The sequence below is a fragment of the Thamnophis elegans genome, chromosome Z, assembly GCF_009769535.1.
Source record: "Thamnophis elegans isolate rThaEle1 chromosome Z, rThaEle1.pri, whole genome shotgun sequence".
NCBI lineage: Eukaryota > Metazoa > Chordata > Lepidosauria > Squamata > Colubridae > Thamnophis > Thamnophis elegans.
The window spans coordinates 44,164,677-44,188,602 of record NC_045558.1 but is presented as its reverse complement, the minus strand read 5'-3'; the positions used below and the strand labels follow the sequence as shown (position 1 = coordinate 44,188,602).

At 33.5% G+C, this 23,926-nt stretch overlaps 1 protein-coding gene across 1 annotated transcript in view; it reads left to right on the top strand.

Moving 5' to 3' along the window:
- The window catches only part of RFTN1 (raftlin, lipid raft linker 1), a 120,767-nt gene that overhangs the window by 54,772 nt on the left and 42,069 nt on the right, over window positions 1-23,926 (top strand). Inside the window, exons 4-5 of the mRNA XM_032237353.1 lie at window positions 1,734-1,842; window positions 16,575-16,905. Coding sequence (XP_032093244.1) covers window positions 1,734-1,842; window positions 16,575-16,905 — 440 coding nt within the window. The remainder of the gene's footprint in view (window positions 1-1,733; window positions 1,843-16,574; window positions 16,906-23,926) is intronic.

The window sequence follows — 23,926 nt, the reverse complement described above, 5'->3', positions numbered from 1 at the left end:
GAAAATCCATCTATGACATGTACGTTGTATTTATTTAGCTTATATGCCTTACAAAGGCAATTAAAAATAAACATTCTCACTTATTAAAAACTGTGAATTGCACTTAATCTTCCTCCTGTAATCTCAGTTGCTACCCATAAAAACCTCACACAAAGTAAATTGTAAACTATCATAATATGTTTATTAATTTTGCCTCCAGGCAAAATCAGTAAATGTATTTAAATATTTGTAAGAATCCAGGAGACTTTGAGGCTAGTACTATAATATAACAGAACATTTGAATGTATGAGCTAAAAAAAGCAAAATTGAGAGGCAGGAGAGTGTGGTATCTTTGTTTATAAATGCTAAATGTTTATTGTATCATTACTGTGTCTTATATTAAATATTAATACTAAACAAAAATCAGGGGATTGGGATAAGGAAAAAGTAGACCCATTAAATTTTAAGGCGCCTTTGAAGATTTTTAAAGTAAAAAAATAAAATTCTGCCCCTCCCTGGTCATTACATCAGATTGTCCAACATGGACGGCATATTATAGCATGCATGGTCTTCTGTCATTCTGAAGAACAAAATTGAAACCAATTCATATTACAAACAGTTTTGATTATCATAAGGAAGAATATTTTGACTAATTCAAGCTGCTTAACAGAAAAACAATAAGGTCTTTGCTTTGAAAAATGACTTTTTTCTTAATTAGAAACTGTTCTTACCCATTACTTCTGGAAATCAATATGATGCTTAGTCCTATAAATACTCTGAAAAATACCTTTCTGAGTACCCACTTATCCCCCTCCTGTTTTCTGCATGAAATTAGTATTTTTGTTCTACTTTCTTCAGAAAGTAGATCATGATCACTTGAAAGCTATAAAAAAACCTACTGTATCCTTTAATTTTCAGAATGAATATGTGTTGTATTATAAAATTTATAGTTCTAAAAGGGTAGAGTAGTATGTTAGGGCTTCCCTCCTATCTTTCCTTCCTGCTTGCTGTTGTCCATAATGTCCCATAATCTAATCCTGGGCTGCCTTGACAGTTATTTTCACTTTTTAATTCCCTTGTTCCATAGTTCTAAATGTGATAGAACTTTAGGAAATTTGTAGGATCCATTCCCTCTCTCCCTCCTTCCTTCCTTTCTAGGGATATACAGTATGTATGAATGAATGAATGAATGAATGAATGATGCAGTTGGAAAATTCATAACATTATATTTTACTCTGCCTCCTCTTTAGCTAATATTTAGCTACTATTTGGGCTCAAGAACAATTTGTACTTTTCATTCAAATTAGAACAACAGTCTATTAGATCAAGAAATTATATTATTTAAAAATCAGATATAAATAATGCATAACTAGAGTGAAGTCAATATGTAGAAACAAGGCAATATTTTACTAAAAGTGGTAATTGAAAAAGATAAATGAGAAAATTTAATATGAAGATGGAAAATGGTTGGAATTATATGTAAATTAAATGTGTAAGTCCATATTCCATGATACTTAGTGAAAATAAGAATGATGTGTTTTTCAAATACATTAAATTTTGATTTGAAACTACATTCCTTTATTCATTGTTATAGGAAATCTATAAATTTCTATAATTCCCTGTTGTATGATTTGATAGTGTAAAACATTTACTATAGGAACTAGAATCGATTTAAGATATACAGTATATTCCAAGCTTTGGATAAAACTTGATCATTTTGGTGCTGATATAATTGAGAGCTCTTTTCTTTTTAGACCTTTGCGAAGGGAATCTGTCAGTGAATGGAATTCTTTGGAGATAGAAAGTTGCTTCTTCTCAGATCAACTTCCAGATAAATCAAAAATACCAGACCTTATTAAAAAAGTAAGTTGATAAGTAAGTTGATAGGAAATGCTTGTAAAATGTGAATGCAAAATCATGAACAGAAAGCCCTTAGAATTCATTATATCTCTGGAACTCATTGCATTTCTTTATTTTAGTTAGCTATGCAATTTAAATAAATATTGTAATTAGGATAGAGCTATAAAGTTCCAATTTTCCATATGTATTTAAATTGTAATTTTGTGGACATCTCCATCTTGCTTTCTTGGCAACAATACACAGCTTTCTTACAGGATGTTTTACAACTTCCCTGTCTAACGTTGCATCCTTGTTATCCAAGTTGTAAAGAAATCTAATCCTGTTTACCTTTTTCAAAGCAGCCAAAATGAGTTAGGTCCTGCCACCCAATTGAGCAGTAAAATTTGACTGCTGTGCAATAAACCCTGTCCATTTTTTATATAAGAAATGCAATGGATTGTATCTACCAAGGAGGATGTAGTTTGATGGACTCCAATGGGAAGCAGCAGTTTTCCAGGAAGGAAGGAGCACATTCCAAGGAGGAGGAGAGAAAAGGCAACAGAGACAATAACTAATTTGAAGATGAAATCTAGCCATTCTCTAGAATATCCCAGAGTATAATAGTTAGGATTAGAACAGTATAGTTTAGTCTGGTAAGATTCTGTCTGTATGGTGCAAGTTTAATATGCTTAATAAAAGTTAAAATAATGGAATTGATTCATAATCAACTTGCTTGGCATACTTTCCTAACTTTTCTAAAACAGGTTCTTTTTTCTTGACTCTTTTCTTAAATTGTTGGAATAATTTGAGGTTACTCAGTTCATCCTGAAACGCTTCATACTTATTTGATGTACATTGGACAGCAACACATAGAAAAAGCAAATGCCACACCCTTGTGCTGGTAGTTGCAGGCATTTAGCTCCAAGGCTGTTACAATAGTATGAATTGTAGATGCATTTTAACTGAGGGAAAAAGATAATAGTTGGTGTGTGTGTGTATGAAAGTAAATACAGTTATAGTAAATACAGATCAGAAATATGTATCAACAAAGTAGAAATACTTTGATCTTTCAGCCATATTTGCTTTTGTTTTTACTGTTTTACCAAAATATTGGTTAAATATTTTAATTTAATGTTTTCTTTCTAACGGGAAACTAATCTTGCACATATCTTAAGCATTAAGAGTATCATAAAAATGAATATGATTAAGAATTAAGTATTACACATTGAACATATTTTCAGTATGCTAATATTTTTAAATTAACTTAAAAAGATTATTTCAAATAATGAAATCTAAAGTGTTTAATTGCTTAAGTATAATTGTCCAAGATGATCATATAATATAGTAACCCTATCTGTTTCTTTATTCCTTTAGTGGTTTTAAGTATTATAAAACTTCAGTTTCAGTTAAAATAACAACTACAAAATACTCTAATTTAAAACTTAAATTAGAAAAGTTAAAAAGATAATATTGTAATACTGGTACTGTATAATATAGGTAGTCCTTCGAGTTATAACCATAATGTCTGCCTATTATGGTTGCATGTCAGCCCAATACAGTTTAAGTTGGGACAAATGTTAAATGAATTGCTGCAAGTAACAACCATCTGTCTCTGCTCTTCCCAGTGTCATTGTTAAATGAACATGTGGGTCATTAAGTGGAGCATGAGGTACCTTGGGGATGGGGGAGATTCTGGAGGCCTAATGCAGACACAAGCCCATGGGCTCTTCCATCCCGTGAGATACTCCATGTTCTGCTTCTTTCCCGCTGGAATCCACATGCCCTTCCCCACTGATTACTCCCTTATCTTTTAATGTAAACCTTGTTCTGGAACCTCTGTCATATTCAGATTGAAAGCAAACTGTCCTGTCCTTTCATGTCCCTAGACTGCATAGCTGTGCTGGAAACCATTTTCAGAGTAGCTGAAATGAATTGTGGGCCCTTCAAAATGGTACTTGCTTCCAGAAGCAAAAGAGGAACAACCTAGGAAAAGGAAGCTCATTCTTCCCCAATCCTACCACTGATTTGCAGGCATGTCCACCCAACCCTATTTTGTCAGCAAGAAACACTGGGGAAAGAAAACACTGGGCATACCTGTTTTTTTTTTTGTTTCTGCCAGTGTCCATCCTCTTGCCAATCTCCTCCTGCCTTTCTGGAGCAAAATAGAAACCTAGCCTTTCAGAGCTTTTTCCTGAAGACCAGCAGACGGGAGCAGAAAGTTCTGAGAGCAATCACCATTTCCCATAGAAAATGGTGTCTGCTTCCAGGAGGCATGGGAACAGGCCTAAGCACTTCAGAGCCCAAGAAGGTGGGGTGGGGAGAGAGAAGATGGACACTGCAGCATCTCCTTGGTCAATCGTAAGGGTAAATGATTGTGAGGACTGCAATTGTCATAATTTTGAAACAGGATTGTATGCAATCTGGGGGTGTGGCACGACAAAACCGCGGTCCACTAAAGCGCGCCCGATTAAAGCGCGTCGCTGACGTCATCAGCAGCGCGACAGCAGCGACCGCGGAGAAAAAAGGGCGCTTTAAAAAGCGCTTTGAAAGCAAGCCGATTCACGTTAAGGTTAGGGTTAGGTTTAGGGTTAGGTTAAGGGTTAGGTTAAGCGTTAGGGTTAGGTTTAGGGTTAGGTTAAGGGTTAGCGTTAGGTTTAGCGTTAGGTTAAGGGTTAGGGTTAGGGTTAGGTTAAGGGTTAGGTTTAGGATTAGGTTTCGGGGGGTTAGGTTTAGGTTTAGGGGTTAATTTTAGCTTTAGCGCTCACAGCGTGCTTTTTTCGTCGCGCTGTGATGATGACAGGTACGCGGTTTCGTCGAGCGCGCTTTAGTCGAACGCGGTTTTGTGGTGGAACCATCTGGGGGTATCCTTTGTAACCATGAACAGTTGTTAAATGTCATTTCTCGAGGACTACCTGTAAAATACTTTTTCAAAGTACTTAATTTGGTTCTTAAGTTTCTGGTTTTTTTAAATATTTGTTATATGTGTCCAGAAAACACTATATTAATTGAATGATGTAGATACATAAAATAAAGACAGGAATGGACAGGAATGCTACTACAATATATGGTATAACATTTTGAAAACATTAGTAAAACAAAAAAATTGTGGAAATTTTCATTGTCCAATGGGGTGAAAACAAACTATTTTTTCAAAGTGCATATGTTCATTTTTACTTGCATTTTGCATTGAGATAAGCACTTTGTGAATATAACAAAAGCATTTCCTGCTGTCCCCAGAAGATATGCTTGCTTTTAGCTTATTTTCCTGATGATTTCCTAGAAAGTTCATCTTTTTAGCGAAACTGAAAATAGCTGTGAAAAAAAACTATAGTGCTTATCCCAGCATTCCAGAAATTGTCTGAAGAACAGAGATTTAAAACTAATTTGTGCTATTTTGTATATCCATATATGATTTGTTCAATATACTTTGTATACTTCGAAATATAGTGCTTGAAAACAGATCAAGATTCATTCTAACATTTTCAGATTAAAAATAAGTCAAATCACATGTTTATTCTCTTTTTTAATGCTCTGATCTAGTAAATCCATTTATATATTATACATTATCCTGTGCAGCATTTTGGATTCACTGGCCAGAGGGTATTTTGAAGCAAAAAGAAAAAAGAATGAATATAGTAGTTATTTGCAACATTTTAAAGTTGTTGTGCATTTCTCCAAAATTGTGTTACCTTTATGCTTTGAAGCAAATTTTGGAAATAGAATCCAAGATAGTGCTCAGTCCTAAAATAAAACTCACATATATGGTAATGCTTGAAGGTTATAAGAAATATGTTACATTAACTTCCAGATCAATTGAGGTTTTATTATTTCCTTCTAATTAGCCCAACTTGCAATGGTTCCAAATCTTAGCACAGCTCCTTAATTAATATGGAGTTAGGCCAAACTCAATATTAGTTAATATGAACAGTTGCTATCCATTTCACCTTGCTGTTAATCTCAGCTTTTCCTGGGGCACTCCAGTAATATATTTGATCCTGACCATCTCGGCCTTCCCTTATTCTCCCTTCTATTTTTTTCAACCTAGTCAAGCATTGTCATTTTTTCAATCCATCATTCACTTCCATTACATGCCCAAATATATGAGCTTATGCCTGTCAATTATTGCCATACAGTTTCATAAACATATATAATTTAATTTTTTGTTCAACTTGTGTATTTGATACTAATGACTCATGATCTATTCTACAGTCTGCACCTGGAAGTACCCAGTTTAATAGGTAATATCCTGCTTCCCATTTCCTTTTATGTATTTATTTTATTTCACTCTAATACTATACTGTCCATTGATGCAGAATCTGTGTTTGTTTATTAATTTATACTTATTTATTTATACATTTGTATCAATTCTACATACTTTATAATTGTAAAACAATAGAATGAATAAACCAATTAATGCAAGACCATTATAAAAACATGTTCATCAAGCCCCATCAAAGTGCAGTCTTGCCTACATAGCGATCTCCTCTCTGAGAGCTCCCTGGAAAAAATAGCAGTAGACTTATATACCGCTTCATAGGCCTTTCAGGCCTCTCTAAGCGGTTTACAGAGGGTCAGCATATTGCCCCCAACAATCTGGGTCCTCATTTTACCCACCTCGGAAGGATGGAAGGCTGAGTCAACCCTGAGCCGGTGAGATTTGAACCGCTGACCTGCTGATCTAGCAGTAGCCTGCAGTGCTGCATTTAACCACTGCGCCACCTTGGCTCGTATGAAGCCTTAATCATAATGATGGGAGAGTAGAGAGAGTGATAAAATTTATAGAATCAGAAATGCAATTGTGGAAGCGCTTATATGTATTTTCCATATAACTGGAGAATTTTCCTTCGTTATGTATGTATGTTTGTATGTATGCATATCACTCAGAGTTGGGTTGCAAACCCCGGCGCTACCAATTCACTCGTGTGCGCTCGTGCACATTTGGGATGCTTTTGCGCATGCACAGAAGCATCTGGGTGGGTGGGCGGAGCCTTCCACTACCGCCACTACCAGTTCACCTGATCCGGGCCAAACTGGAAGCAACCCACTTCTGGTCATTTTTCTACACCAGTTAACCCAAATCAGACAGCCACATTCTGTGCCAGCTATGGCTTGTGAGTTGTCTTCAAGGGGAGCGTCATCTAGAGTAGTCTAAGCAGGAAATGACATGGTTGTGAGTTACTGCAGTTTATAACTGCTGAATCAATAAAGTTGGCCACAAGCCCCTGGCTTTGATTTAGGTTATTTAAAACAGATGCTAGCAATGAAAACAAATTAACTTCACAAAATTCTACTAATTCTATCTCATATATTATTTAGTCAACGTCTTACTTAAATTCCATGTTCTTCTATTTCTTCAGGATTTGTCATTTTAATAATCCATTACTAGTAGTGGGTCATTAAGTTAATTTATAATATTATTTATATATTTATTTGCCCAATATACAGTATATAGCTGCCCATATCATGAAACAAATGACTCTAGATGCTGTTTTCAGCTTTTTGCTGAAGAAAAGAGATAAATGAACTTGTGATTTATAGTTTAAAGATTTAATAAGGTAGCCTATGGAAGGAAGCAAAATGTGATATAATTTTACAGAGGAAACTAAAACGTATCTATAACACCATCAAAAAGATCAGAAGCAACTTCTTTATATTCTGTCTTTTCAGTTTTCTTTTTCTATTTCTTTTTGTTTCTTCCCCCACTATTTACTGCTCTTGTTTATTATCTTTATTTCCTCTTAGCTTTTATTTTGTTCAAAAAATTAATAAAATGTATTAGGTAGGAATAGAAATGTATAGGGAATTCATCATTCTTTTTTGACTTAATGTTTAGTGTTGCTTTAAGTACATTATATTTAGCTTTTGTATTACCATAAATTCAAAATTCAAATTCAAATTTAATGAATTTATATGCCGCCCAATCCCGAAGGACTCCGGGCGGCTTACAGAAATACATCTCTAAAAGGAGAAAAGTTAAAAAATAGAGAAGAAAAGCAGATTAAAAAGAAACACTTCATGCACTCAAACTAGGCGGGGCTGGACCTCATTCATTCAAAGAAAAACTTTTCCATTTGGGAAAAATAGAATTTCAAATAATGACTAAAAATTCTGAACGTCACTAACATGTACTACTTCTACAGACATTCCAAAAAAATATGAATATGGTTTTATACAATATGCTGGAAGTCATCAGGCTAACAGGAAATTATTTACTAATCAAATGTGGCAGTGATTGGTAAGGGATTTTAACAGATGGCTACAGTTTAGCCATCTCCCAAGATTAACTCTGGGCTTTGCACATTGCTATGCCTAGGCAAGCTTACAAGAAGGCTTATCCAGGCAAAATAAGAGCCAATTTTGACAGCTTTGACTATACTGCTGGAAGCCTTGATTAAAATATCAATGAACAAAAGCTATGATTCAAAGTTTAAGAACTTTTATTCTGGACAGTTTAGAAAACTATTAAGTTATTTTTTTGTGTGTAATGCAATTTTATTTCAGCATATATAACTGCTAACAATTTGGGTAGCTACTAAATTAAGGTTTAAATTATATTCTGTTAAACTGGTGAACCAGACATCTGATAATTAAGAGAAGGGCCAAAGTAATATTCTCTCTATAAAGACATTGCTTTATTCTTTTTTCTTTCTCATATTTGTGAAAAAAGATCAATTGATTATATGCTACCTTGCTAACTTTTGAAATAGATTTTTTCCAGGATGATCTGTTACCACTGGCCTTTTAAATCTTTCCATTATTCGGTAATTGAATCTACTCTTGCTGTCAGCCACTTCTTTTGTTTCTTTCCTCCTTTTCCAGCATTATGGACTTATCTAAAGTGCACAATGAGCTGATAATTTGCATCTGATTATTTATGTGAGTGTGAACATTGGATTAATTTGATCATTGATCTATTTGTATATTTTCTTGCCTACCCATTGTTTTTCTCCAACATCAAAGTTCAAAAACATAAAAATGTTTCTCTATTTCTCCCTTTTGTGTTAGAGTGTCACAGGGAAAACTATTAATGTACATATCTGATTTTATAATATAGACAAATGGTATTTGAGTATTTTTTCCTAAGGTTTACTTTGCTATTCTACAAGTGCTAGTCTGTATTTCTTGACTATTCATTCTTTTACAGAGTAGTATTATCTTCTTCAATTCAACATTCCTCAATAAAAATTCAGCTTATAAATAAGGGCAGATTATACAGCCTTGTTTCATTCCTTTTATTATCTATGATGTAAATAAGTGACCTAAAACTGGTCCATTCAGCATATTTCATCTGGACTGTTGCTTCTTGTCCCATGTATAAATTTTGCATGATGATAATGATTTTAAAGACCAAATAATAATAAAGTGATATTAGTGTTTCTCTGAACATTTAACAATAACTGATATATTCAGAGATCTCAAAAATTAGTAGATTATCCTGCTTTATATAATTGGCATGAATAGTTCATTGTTTAATTTTGGTTTATTGAATACACCAAATATTGGAGGTGAAATTTAAATGGATGGCAGACGCTTCCCCCAACCCCTCTGCTCTTTACCAGTCCATCTTTTTGGTTATCATATTGATGTATTATTCTTGTTGTGTACCTTTATCATTGGTTATTTTATTATTCTGTTATTTTACTTCTGTTTACACTCCTTTCATATTTCTTTTTATTATTGAAAATCGCCTAAAGTAGCCCCAAGGTGAGATAGATGGCAAATAAATTTATAAATAAGTAAGTAAGAAAGTAAGTAAACCGGACTTCCTGGGGGCGGAGCCTGTCGCCAAAGGAGCTCAATGGAGCTCCTCTCAGAGTTCTGGTCTGTATATCTAATTAAGATCAATAGATATCACCCCTTTTTGGCAGAAAGGGGCAGGCAGAAGCTCAGGTGCTAGGATTTATTCGTAGTTCACAGCCCCTTTTCTTTTTTCTTTGGGCTGCGAACGGAGAAAAGATCCAGCGTAACTGAGCTCTTATCTCCAGCCAGTTCTTCTCAGCTGCTTTTTTTTTTTGCAGCCCTAGACAGGCGATCCCCCCCCTCAGGACAATGATAAACTGCTTAAAGCAACTTAAGACCAACACGAGCGGGTTTTACTCCTGTGATGTTCCTTTTTTATAACTATCTAAACACCAGCCTCGTTTTCCTTTGAAACTTCTTTGTTCAATCGTGCTGCAAAATGGCGTTTTTACTATGTTGGTGACTGATGACGTAATTAACCGGCTTTATCTCCCTGGAGACTGCTACTCATTAACAAGCAAAATCTACAAATAACTTATTGAGAACTGAGCAGGTGAAGACACTGTTTATCTGTTTATTCTCAGCTTTTATCTATAATGCCTCCCAGGTCTAAGCAGGCAAAACGCTCCCCCCCCCCCACATGTGCTTAAAGAACTTGTTAGTAAATCGCTGCCCTCGCCTCCTACACCCCCTACTGGAGATTCCTTAACACAGGAGCTTCTTTTTCAAATACTCAATGATTTTAAACAAGAAATCAAAGAATTTGTGCTGGATTTATGCGACAAAATACAGACTAAGATTGCCCTAATAAAGGTGGATATGTTTGAAGCTATGTCTACTTTGACAGATTATATCGAAGAAATGGAGACTAAACTGGAAACTTTGGAGGAGGCTAATTCTAATTTGACTTCCAACATCCAAGCATTACAACAAGAGATTAGAGATACTCAAACACAACTTATAATGATAAATTATAACAGAAAGGCGTTTGCAATAAGAGTCAGAGGACTGCCCGAAAAGAAAGGAGAGAACTTGAAACAGACGTTTGTAGAGGCTTTCAGTCAAGCGGTGGGAAGTCCGGGATTCAATTTTGATTGGAATATTCGAAAAATCTATCGCCAGAATTCATGTGTAGCAGAACAGCGACAGCTTCCAAGAGACATAATTATATACTTTTTCACAAGAGAATCCAGAAATGCGATCATCCATAAGTTTTACAACAACAGGCTCCGAATCGATGGGCAAGATTTGTTTGTCTTTAAAGAAATACCACTCCAGATGCTGCAAGCAAGGAGAGACTATACTTTTTTAACCCAAGAGCTTAAAAATCGTCAAATACAGTATAAATGGGAAGCTCCAGTTGGAATCACAGTTACACTCGAGAATCAAAGATTTCGTCTCAATTCTGTTTCGGAAGCTCGGGACTTTTATTATAAAACTCTGAAGGCGGGGCTTCTTGACTCACTCGGAAATGCGGAAAGACAAGGTGAAGGAAAGACAAGCAGCAATTCACTTGGTTACAAGTTGGAGGGAGTTGTTCTCCCCCTACCGGAGAGGCAGAAGAGCGGAAACTGAGGATTTAGCCATATTTTCAAAGCAGCGGGACACGTGGTTATAAGGCAGAGGGTTGCCTTCTCTTTCCGGAAGGGCAGAAGAGTAAAGAATAAAGATCCAGCGATGTCTTTAAAATACTTTTTAAGCTCTTGGACTGATTAAAATTTTAGGATTCCTGTTTGGTACGAAATGGTAAAGCTGTGTACCGATGAGGAATGGAAAGAAGCATTGCTTATTTTGGACAGATATTGTATGGGATCTTTATAAGACTTATTTGAATTTTAATCCAAACTGCGCATGAATTGTTTTCTGGTGTGAGGAAAGCGGGGACCAAGATTTATTTGAATTGCGGTTTGGGATGAATGGAGTTGGGAGGAGTGGGGCAGAAGGGAAGGTGGAGCGGGACATCGATGAAGGGATCCTGGGACTGAATGAAGTGGTATGGATTTTGGGCACACATTTTACAGATTTACATGCTTGAAGTATAACATAAAAAGCTCAGGATTTTAAAGTGAAGAGCGAGATCCTAATCTTATGGAATTTGGGCTTGGGAGGAATGGAGATGAGAAACGAGGGGTAGGAAGATGAGTAGCGAAAGTATGATTAGACTGCTCTGTATTTGAAGGTAAATTGATTTTTGTATAAACTATTATTTGAATATAAGGTTAAGAAAGGCTATCTGGAGAGTCTACAGGAAGATGGGGGTAAATATCAAAGAAGCAAGGGACGAAGATAAAATATAAATGGAATGATCTATACTGTTTAAATTTTAAGAATGATGGGAGGCTGAGCATAATGCAAAAGATTTTTTTTTATTATTATTATTTTTTCGTTTTTTTTATTTTTCGGAGTGTTCTTTTTATTTTATTTTCATTATTATTGTTAATAAGATATTCTAGAAGGTGAATGGTACTGAACTGTGCCGGGTGTGGGACCTGGGAAATCGGAGGGGATTAGGGAGGGGGGTTCATTGGGGGGGGGTGGAGATATAGTCTCAATATATAGAATAAGAAGAATACACTTGTATACTGTTGTTCCTTATCTTTTCTTTTTATTTTTCTCTTTTTTTTCTTTTTCTTTTTATTTTTTTTCCTTCTCTTTTCTTTTTAGCGCAATTTTTAGTAATTGAATAGATTAATGAATAGAGAAATGCACCAAAGTGAGAAGTAGAGGAAAAGAAGAGGGAGAAGTAAGGAGGGAGGAAGAGGGGAATGTAGGAGGATGAGAGGGGAAGGAGGGTGAGGAAGGCGAGAAAGGAAGATAGGAGGGGAAAGGGAAGTAGGAGGGGTGATTGTTGGAGGGAGAAAGGAAAGTTGGAGGGGGAGAAGAAGGGGTGTATGAAAGCGACAGGTTGGGTTTATGATGAGTTGTGTTTAGGTTGGGTTTTTTTTATTATATTATTATTATTGCAAATATTCAGTATATAAGTGAATGTACAAAATTGAAAAATGAAAATGAATAAAACATTTGAAACACGAGAAAGTAAGTAAACCATATTTGGCAAATATGTGCAATCAATTAGGTCATAAATTAGCTGTATCTATCCAAAACATAAAGTTGCTTAGCACAATGCATTAATTTATTTATTACTTATATCTTGGAATGATAGACTGAACATTATTTTATTATTTGTGAGAGAGTGTTAAGACCATTAATTATTATCTCTATATCTTATTAGGCTAAACATCCATCAGATTTCACGGGGCAGCAAGTTATGAAGATTTAGATATCTATCTGCGTTCTTTCAACTTTTTCTAAAACCTTTCCCCTAGTCACAAGAAAGAATGAGACCATAGTCTCTTTATAAAATTCCTTCTAATTTCTGTTTTATTAAATTAGATACGGCATTCAATTATAAAGTTATTTCTACTTTAGATAGTTTTATTCTTAAATCTGGAGTAATAGGATTACCCCATTACCATTTAAACATTGTTTTAAGGCAGCCTGACTAATAATTACTTGCTTTTTTATAAAAAGAACAAAAATCAAGCATATCCATAATAGAAATATTGTTGCCTTACATTTTTACTGTAAACAGGTAGATATTCTTTTTTACAGATAGGTTTTTATAAACCTGATTGTTTTTTCATAAGAAGGTAATGATGTGAGTCAGTGCTTTAATTCTTATTGTACAAATAAGGAATTAAGGTTGAAAAATGTAATACTGGCATTTTGCTGAGCTGGCAGTTTGAGTTATGTTAGATCAAAGTACAGTGATTTTGCCTATCTCTCTTCTGTATCAGGCTAAGTGTTTGGCAATATTTTTTAAAATAGTATTTTTGGAAAACACACTAATACTTATGTCTGTTGCTCAATAATTTCTTACTGTTGGGAAGAGCTGTGGTTGACCAAAATATGCTACAACTTAGTTTGTTTTTGTTCAAAGATGCAATCAAGTCTCTGGTTAACCATAAGTAAGAAAACAAAATAGTTCAATTTCAGTAAAACTGAAAAGGAAGGAAAATTGTAAGCTTTCCCAAAAATTTCTGTAAATTACCAGGAGCCGGAATGTATGCATTTTATGTAGCATTGGGAAATATTTCTTCATTTATAGCATTCCTTTATCAAGTTGCTTTTTGTACTCACTGAAAACATTTGAATCAAAATGTGCACATTATAAGTATGTGTAACATTCAGAATTTATTTACATTAGAGGCACAAGAATCAAGGTATTTGGGAGAAGATAATACATCTTTTCTATATTAATTCCATGTTACAAAAAGAAAACATATTTACATTGCTTTTGTTAGTGGTTTAGATTTCTTTCTCATGCCATTATATTTTATCCCTTAGAATTGCAAAAGAATGTGGGAATATTTACTGCCATATCTGACATGCTAACTGACACATAAAACCACATAGTTTAGCATTTTTTCCAGCCTGGAAAATATGCCAAAAGTGGATACCTTCTTCTTTAGTTCAACTTCTCACCAAAGTGAAAGGTGGATTGATGATGACGATGGAGGAGGAGGAGGAGGATCAAAAGAGTATGTAATATAGCCTTTGGCTTTATAAACAGTACCACATTGAATAGCAAACAAGATAAAATATAAAGTAGTAAAAATCACAGAAAGCAACCTAAAAGGATCTCCCTTAGAACAACCTATAGAAAAATAAGACTCTGACAAAGAAATGATGCTGGTTTCCTACTCTAAAAAAAGCAAATGGCTGAGCTTGAATAAAAGTAAAAACCCCAAAGACATAAATTAAATTGAAATACACAGAGAAAAAGAAATTAAACTTTGGACAATTCTTAGCTAGCCTTTTCTTGTTCCGGTAGAGAATAGCCTAGTCTTGGAACAAATTTTGCCTCTATGCTAATTTGTTAAATATAGCATCATTCTTGGAAATTCCACATTTATTAATCAATATGGCCACAAAAACTGAATGCTGATATTGGGTAGCTTATAATTAACCATACAAAAACAAAGTAAACAATTTGAATTAAAACAATACAGGTTGTGGAAAGATTTTACAGTTCTGCATCCCAGTAACTTCTGTTTGTATTTTGAAGTTACAAAAATATTTTCTCTCTCGGAAAGGGAGGGAATAGAGAGATCTTTGGACTTTGTGAGCTTTTGGATGTATCTTTCCTTTATGAAGATATAGATTCTCTGAGATGTGTGTGTGATTTGGAGTCAGTATTAACTCCTGATGATTGCTTGGACTAGTCTTCTGCAGTTTTTTTGGCCAGATTTTGAAAATGATTTGCCTACTTCCTAGGGCTGAGAAAGAATGATTGGGCCAAGATAACTTGCATGACTTTGGGCCTAATGTAGGACTAGAACTCACTGTCTCCTGGTTGTAACCTTGCTCCTGAACCACTATACCAAGCTTGTTCTCTGTCTGATGTAATAGCATTGAAATAGGTGGCAGTGAATGTGTAGGGTACCCTATTTTTGCCCATTAAAAGGAAGGGAAATAATTTAAATGCATTTATTGCTTTATTTTCTACCTTTACAAGTTATTGTGATAATCAGACCTCTCTCTTATAATTATCCAATTGTAGCCAAACCCACAGATTTTATAAATGTATTTCAGTACCTTACATAATGATTTCCAGATGAAATTTCTCATCATTTTTCAGCTATGCTACACACTGAGTCAACATTTTTATTCTGCTACCCAGAATTGAACTGCATTTGCTATTTTAATGGCCATTTTCTAGTTTGGAGTTTTCTTTTCCAAGCTTTTCATTTTCCTACCTATGGCTATGATGTTTTCTCTGAATTTCTGCATCGATTCAAAAATGCAAAGAAAAAGCCACTATGATGCTGTTCCTGTAAAATACATGGATAATTTAGAAAACATGCTTCTACTCAGCAATTTTAGTTGAAAGAAATGTAAATAATTTCAGAAGATTTATGGTAGCAGGATTGTTTTTGTCTTTTGCTGGCAATGTTTAGTGATCATTTTGCTTATTTGGTAAAATATAATTAATTCTTTATTATTTATTTATTTTATTATTGAATACTTTATATTGAGATTAGTAATGCAAAACAAAATCCTGGGCTCTTGAAAAATCATTTTTATCAAATTCAAGTTGTTTGATCATCACATAATTTTAGTTGCTAATTAATTTATTTATTTAATGGGGAAAAAAATCTTGCCTCATATGTCAAGTCAGCTGCCCAAATTGCAACCAATATTACACGGGGCAAACTAAATCCAAACTCAGGAATTTTGAGGTTAAATGTGTAATCATTCAGAAGAACGAATGATGTACTAGAGGAGAAATTTAAAAAAAAAGAATGGTAGCATATGTATGAATTTCTGAGCTAGTAAATTTTCACTAAATGAGTATTACGAAGTGTGATTTTTTTTTAAATGATATTTTATAAAATAGGTATTGTTGCTGAAGGAATGCTGCTTTATCTTTGTTTGTACTCACTCGATTCATCTTTTCACGTTGCTGTCCCACATCCTGTACATAACTTCACTCTATGCTACTTAAATAATGCCACACAATCACATCTGTGTTCTGAGTTCTTTACAGTTATTTTCTGAATAGCAGTTCTGCTTTCAGTGCTGCTATAATACTTTTCAGTGGTGTTAATATTTTCTCTCTATGTTTTCTGATTTTCTATTAAAAATAAATACATAAATAATTTATAAACCAGTACAAAATTGAAGAAATGCAGTCTTGAAGTTTTAAGAAAAAAGTTCACTATAGTATAAGTAGAACCATACACATTTTCTTATATTGGATACTACTCACCTAATATAACATATGCTGTGAATTCAATGCCTAATGATACTAAAAATCTAAGCCAATGTTCCTATACTATAGTCTTCTAATTTATAAAGAAAAAAATGCCAATAGTCCTAGATGGTAGTATACCAGTCTAATGGGACATTTTATGCACTAGAGAAAATAGCTAATTTCTAATTTCTGCACTTCTTTGAACCATATTCCTCAAGATATTTGGTAAATGAAAATATTATCTCTCCTGATTTTATAGATTCAAGATGCTGCAAGTCGGGGCCTGAAATTTGTTGGGATAGTGCCTCAGCATGTTTCCCGAATGAGCTCCAAGAGTACTAGTGCTGTAATATCTATCAGCCCCAGCTCCCTAGAATTAAAAGATGACAAGACTCCATTAGATATTCCTGAAGATTGTGGTTCATTAAATCTTGAAAAGAGTAATTGCGGTGATATATGCAAAGTTCCAGCAGAAGAAGAAGAATGTAGTGACCAGCAGATGAACCTTAGTGAAGATCTAGGAGGTGAACAGGCGGGCACTGAGCATATTAACTTGATCTCTGCTGGAGAACTTGCAAGGCAGCTTCAAGGCGAGTATTCAGATTCTTCCTTAAGACTATTGAAAGCAGGTTTGGGCTATGGTCTTCACTTACTGTTTCATAAATGTAATATTTTAAGGAATGAAAAATAAATTTGCCATTCTTTTTTTTAGTAATGATGACATTTTCTATATAATAGTGATAAGAATATATAGGAAATAAGAAATATTGAATTACTGGTCTGTTTTGCACATACATAAGCTAATATTTGTTTAAAATAGTTATTTTTTTACAATTAAATTAATGTATTAGACTCCCTTACTAGGAGATATTTTAGTGATATATATTGCAATATTTTTGCAGTTATTTCTGTCTTTTTCTTTGAAGCCTAAGACAGTGTAGTATATATGAAATTTCCTACTAATTTTGTTCCCACACTAACTCTCTGAAGAGAGTTGAATGGAGAAAGACTGACTGGGCCAAAGTCACCAATTAAACTCTGCTCAAATATGATCTCCAAATCCTTACTTACTAAAATAGCAGAAAAATCAAACTTAACCACAGCTTGGAAATTGTTTACAAATACTTGCTTTTTCTATAACTGCTGTTTAGTTTGGAATTTTGACTTGTTTCTGTGCCCTACCCAAGATTTTTATTAATTCCAGGGGCAGGAGAGAGAGAGATAGCTATAAAAGGAAGCAGCTCTTAGATAAAATGTTCTTTGCTTTTGGTGTATCTTCCACCTTCCTTATCTTTCTAGCAATATCATTTTCTTTACTTAAAGTAACACAGAGATGTTGGAGAAGGACAGAGGAGTAATAATTAAAAACGAAGATGGAAGATACGAGAAAACAATTCAAAATAATCCTGTTTTGAATTTATTTTGGGGGTGTAAGAAGAGTTAGAAAGAAACTGATAGATTTTTAGTATTCTGCTATTACACGTTACAACAATAAAGTAGAATAGAATTATGCATCACAGAGACCTTGTTTGTCCAATCACACTTGGCCAATAAAGTATTCTATTCTATTCTATACATAACCACTTTATAAAAACACAGATTCTGCAGTCAAAGGATTTATATCCAATAGCCTTCCTACAAACACAGTTGGCTAAAATAATAACAACAAACTTAAAATGTTACTCTGCAGAACAAATAATTCTCCATATATCAGGACTTAAAGGCCCCATTTTGTCTTAATCAGTGTTAAGGTCTCACTCCAAAAGAAAGTGGAGTGAATCCACTTTTATTTTTCAATTTTATTACTATTTGATGCTTTCATAATAATGCAACTTCTTTAAAATTGCAGCTTTATTTTTCATCAATAGAGGGTGTAAATGTCAGTGAAATTCACTGCCATTACTCCACCTAGTGATAGAAAATGCTCAATGATCTTTTGGAAGGAACATTCTGAAACAAGCTAAATTTGACTGGAGTAAAAAATAAAGTATTAGGAGATTACTTTATAACACGAGAAAAGAGCAGAAGAAGCACTGAGGTTCATTTGGAGAAAGCTAATGCACTTGGTAGAGAAGGATTGGTTAAGATTGGGTACAGTCTGACATGTAACCGGATGGAAACAATTACCCTACATAAGAGGAAAGACAAAAGATGTTAGCTTTGCTACCATTGATTTTTGTTTGTGTGTTACTTCAACTTTCTCCTTGCCAATTTCTGCCAGATTCAAATTTATTCCTATTTACTTCTTCTTGACTGAAGATGGTGCACATCTCAGGGATGTCTATATCTCCTAGATAAAGGAAACACATTTTTAAAAGTTTTGGATTGTATAAATTACAATCTATATATATGGAATCACAATGATTAGCTTAAGTGTTGAACACTGTTAATTTGTAGATAATAATATTTGCAATTATGTAGATTAATAAAGATTTACTTTTCATCATAAAGTAAATATTAAGACTCCCCTTTTATTTAGCCTTATTTTACCTGATAGCATAATCACTTCAAAGAAAGAACAAAATTAGTAATATTCTTGTGTGAAAAATTTAAAAAGGGTTCCCTGTAATTGTAATGTTTATTTTTATCCTTCTCAGAGCTTTTCCATTCAAAGCTCTTATAAATCACACACACACACACACACACACACACACACACACAATTTTTATTCATATATGCACATACATACAAAACAAACATCCCAGATCCACAATAATCTATATGGCTTTGAATGTTATTTCTACCTTATGTCATGCAACATTATAATTAATATTGTACATAGTATTGCATAAAAACAGAAACAACTGTACATAGCATAAATCTGCTGCTCTAGAAAGCATGCATTCTACAATCCCTTTTGAGGATTCGACATTCATCTTACAATCTCCTTAAATTATCAAGTGAGTGTCATCTTTCCCCTCTTGGAACTTTTGGGTTGCTTTTGTTGTTGTTGTTATTGTTGTTGTTGTTGAAAATTGCCAGTATCTGGCCACACTTCTAAGTTACTTACTGTGTTTAGAGCTGCTGTTTAAATCTTGAATTGGGCTCAAAGTATTGTCATACAATATCTTTTACTAATCTTGCATTATTGCCAGAACACTAGCTACACAAGTTGAATTGATTCCTTCTAAGAAGTTAATATGTATTACTGTGCATTACAAGATTAACATTTTGAAAACATTTATCTCTTTTGCCATGTATATAGCATACATAGCAATTACTCTTGAGTCGGATGTTCCAGCAGAAGAAATTATCTTCATAGAATTTATTACTTTTCAAAACAAATTAGAAATAAAATGCTTAGGGTTAAGAACATTTTCATTTAGGAAGGACCATGCTTTTGTTTTTTATTATGCATTGTTTTACACTGCTTTTGTTCCTTGTATGAATACTAAGCATTCTGTGAATTAAAAATAGGAATCATAGAAGTAGTTGAAGCCTGGTATCAAAATCTTAGGAAAAATTGCCTGAAGATTCATAAGATAAATTAGCTAAATAATGCTCAGGTTACATATTTTAACATGCAAATTTCAGTTCTGGTTAGTCACTTTTATGGTCTTATTTTAGGCTGGGTTTATTTTTCAAAAGAGCATTGCTTATCTCCATTACTGTAAACTTCTCAGGTAAAAAAAAAGTCTGTGTAACTTTTGTTTTGTTTTACGTTCTTGATTTTGACTTCATTTCAGTGTCTAAATTGGAATTCAGTAAATTTATATTTCAATTCCATACACTATCATAGTTAAAATTCATACAATATTGGATGAAGTTACATTTTAGACTAATTATTGTGCATTAACACAAAGTAAGTTATTGAATTAGTACTTGAAAGAAATCATACATATGGTATATTAGTTTATTTTAGGCACCATTTCCTTTTTCCTTTTAAGAATATTTTCAAAAATATATACACAGATGATTTGTTTTGTGATTCATACATGCAACAACTGAGAATGAAGCTGTTTCACATATTTTCTCACGGTGTGACTAGTTTATTTATTATCTTCTCCTAATTGTATTCAGCAGTTCTTTTTTTTTTTTTTTACTAAAATGGAAATGCTCATCCTGTTTTGGCTATGATCTATCTGTGTTACCATATAAAATACAGATTATGACTATCATATTATTTGCCTTATTTTTAAAAGACTATGTTTTGAAAAGGCAGCATCTTTTTTTAAAAGATCATTTTGGGTTGAATTAGAATGCATTGCATTTGGTTGATGCAGCATGTTTCAGAGTTCTGATTTTCTTTCATGAGATGTGTTTGATCTTGCTCATCTTCTTTGAGTGAGCTTTGCTTATATACATACATTATTGCCTCTACATATATATCCATATACAGTAGGATATGTGCAATATAATTACAGATGGGGGAATAATTTTGACTTCTTTTTCATATGCTATGTTGAATAAGGTTCCTGGGAGGGGGAATTTTTATTATAATTCTCTATAAAACCTAAATTTAATATGTGGTGGGATTTATCAATCCAACAAGTTATTCATGTTTCAAGTATCTTGTGTGTAAAACATTCATGTTACAATTCAGGCTTATATAAATTATCTATATAGTATAATTTCATTCTTGGATGTTCTAGATAGCTTCTTCATACAGACTACTTGAAATTATTCAAATTCCATAAGAGAACAGCTTATCTAGCAAAATGTGTTTTGTGTTTGATTTATAAGAAAATAATGTTTTTTGAATATTATGTAATCCATCATCCCATTGTTTGGTCATCCTAAAAATAAATCCCTCAATTGTCCTCAACTATTTTGCCAGTAAGAATAAATTATTTAAATAAGGAGCATAAAATGATTTTTGTGGAAAAAAATTCCACAAAATAATGTTTGAAAAAGGGTAGGAAGATCACATACTGAAATTGTTTTGACTATAAATAAATACTAACTGTATTAACTTTGCTGGGGCATATTTTTGTTTTTCAATCCTTGATTTATTGTGCTATTTTTATAAAAAAGCTTGCCAAGTGGCATCTGGGATTACATTTGAAAATTTTGAGATTACACTTAAACTAAAAATGCTGAATCAAATCTTTGCCTTTGTTTATAATGCCAAAAGTAATATTTCAAAAAGTGGGTGGGGCAATTCAAGATTTAATTTAATTTAATCCTTCCTTCCTCTTTACCCTTCTCCTTTTAAAAATAAATAAATAAATAAACCCTCTGCATATTTGTTTTGTGTTCACAAACATTTAATAAATCTATTGATGGTTTATCATACTGATAATCATACTGATTATACACCATCTTCAGTACTTCATTTGAAACAAATGGAACAAAGGCAACCTGTAGTAGTTTCAGTGCCTTCTGGTACTAACAAAAACAACTTCCCTAATTTCTTCTGATACATAGGCATTTTGCCCAAAATGGTAGTCATTTTATGAACAACAAGCACCTCCTTCTCATAGTAAATGTGAGATGATTCAAAATATCCTGTCAAAATTCCAAAGTGCCCATCTGCTCAGAATAGTTGCCTATTTTTGTTTAAAGGAAAGGGCAACTCAATAAAATAAGCAATTGTAAGTAGAATAAATGATGTCAAATTGTTCAGTACTGTTAAGTTAGCTGTATTAAAAAGAAGCATACCAGAAAAAAGTTTGGTTATGCAACCGAAACATGAAGATGCAAACTAGGCAGAGAGCAGCCCACTTTAAATGTGCTATTGACATAAAAATAGGTGTAATTCTGTATAGAGAAACAGAGTGCAATTATCCCTGCCTAGCTTATCAAAGTGTTGAGGAAAAGGTTAGAAGGGGGGGGGGGGATCTGTTCTAAGTAAGCAGGGTCCCTTTATGATTAAAAACAATATTGCGCAACAAGTATCTTTTAGAAATTTTCCCAAGCATTAGGATAACGAAGAAGCTGACAGAACAGCCTTTCTTAGTGAGATGTCTTCCACCATAGCTAGATGTTCTATGTAGTGTTGGAAGAAATATCCATCTGGGTTCAGTTCCAAGTGGGAAGAAAGACACTGGAAACATGGAGACTGCTTGGAAAGATGGTTTAATGATGGACAGGACCACAGCAGGGGTAATTTTGTAGGTTGTCTTTTAAGTTCCAGACCTGGTTGAATCTTGTTAGGTGATGATGTAATGAAGAGGGTTTTGCCAATAATCCTACCTTTGTTGGATCTTGGGTGAGGGCATTTGCTTATGAGTAGACCTAGCTATATTCTTTATCTCTTAACTGCTGACATCTGCTGAGGGCTATTGAGAAGGGTGGGGGCTATTAAGAGTGAATCTGCTTCCTGCCTAAAAAAAACATGTTTTTCCATTTCTCATCCAGGGAAATATAATATTCTGCTAACTTCCTATAGTAGTAAAGTCTAATTGGAAAAAAGCTACCATAGTTTATGAACATGTCCTCTTCCCCTGTACAATATTCCCATTAAAAATTACATCTGGTAAGACATTTTTGGGGATCCTTAAAGTGGGTCTCAAGCATTGTCTATATTCTGCAATTGGAAAGAATAACCAGAGTGCTAAAATTGGGGCAGATGAAAAAAAAAAACCAAGTATGATTTAACTTTGTAGTGACCATTGTCATATCGCTAATGACAAGAGAGAAAATGTGCAGGACTTTTCCAGAGGCAGAGAATGAACACTTTTCAAACAGCCCCAAAATGTCTTATTTTTTTAATTATTAAAAACAAAAAGCATTGTTTGTGATGTATCTGCCAGTTTAAATATACTGTTCAGGCAATATATAAAGTACCACTTTAGTATAAACAATATGCTGCGAATTGTTTCATTGAAAAAAAAATAAGTTATAGATAATATAATATTGCAGCTAAATTACTTAGATAAAAACAACTAGTTCATAGTTTGTGATTTTTCTGTACACGTAATAAAAACTACCAGACTTTTCATGCATTATGAAAATGAAAGAGAAGTTAAGTTCTTGCCAAGATGGACATTTCTGGAATTAAAGGAAGTAACTGCTTGCTTTTTCTGGATAATAATTCTGTATAGTACTAGGAAGTTATGGAATCAAAATAAAACAACAAGAACTACTATCATAACAAAAGATCTGCTCTGCAATAATCTTTATTGCAAAGATCTTTGAATGTAGAGAAATGTGCCCAATGGCACCATTTGTTACTCTAAAACAGGACTATGTGTGGCAGATAGTGTTTCATATTCAAAGTTTTATATAATACGATTTATCTTTATATCAAATGTTTATTATTTATTCATATTTTTGTGTAATATACAACCATGGTTTTTACAGTATGTTTTCCCAAATTCTATGATTACCAGAATGTATATATTGCCCGCTCCCCCAGTGTTGCAAGGTATTTTAAATTTTCAAGGGAAATATAGCCAGACTAGATCTCTGTCAGATACTGCTCAAATTAGTTCACAGGTATAGTTAGGGATACTGTGAAAATATTTTTGAGATGTCAAAGGCAGAGTGCACCAGTTTGGGAATCTGATAAATCTAATTTATCCATTGATTTTACTGCTTATGGCATATACTATAGTCTCCTACTTTATTTTACTTATGCAGCTATAAATGGCAAGATTTGATCATCATATACTTAGATTATTTAATCTGTCTTAACTATATAAAAATCATGCTAAATATATTTATATT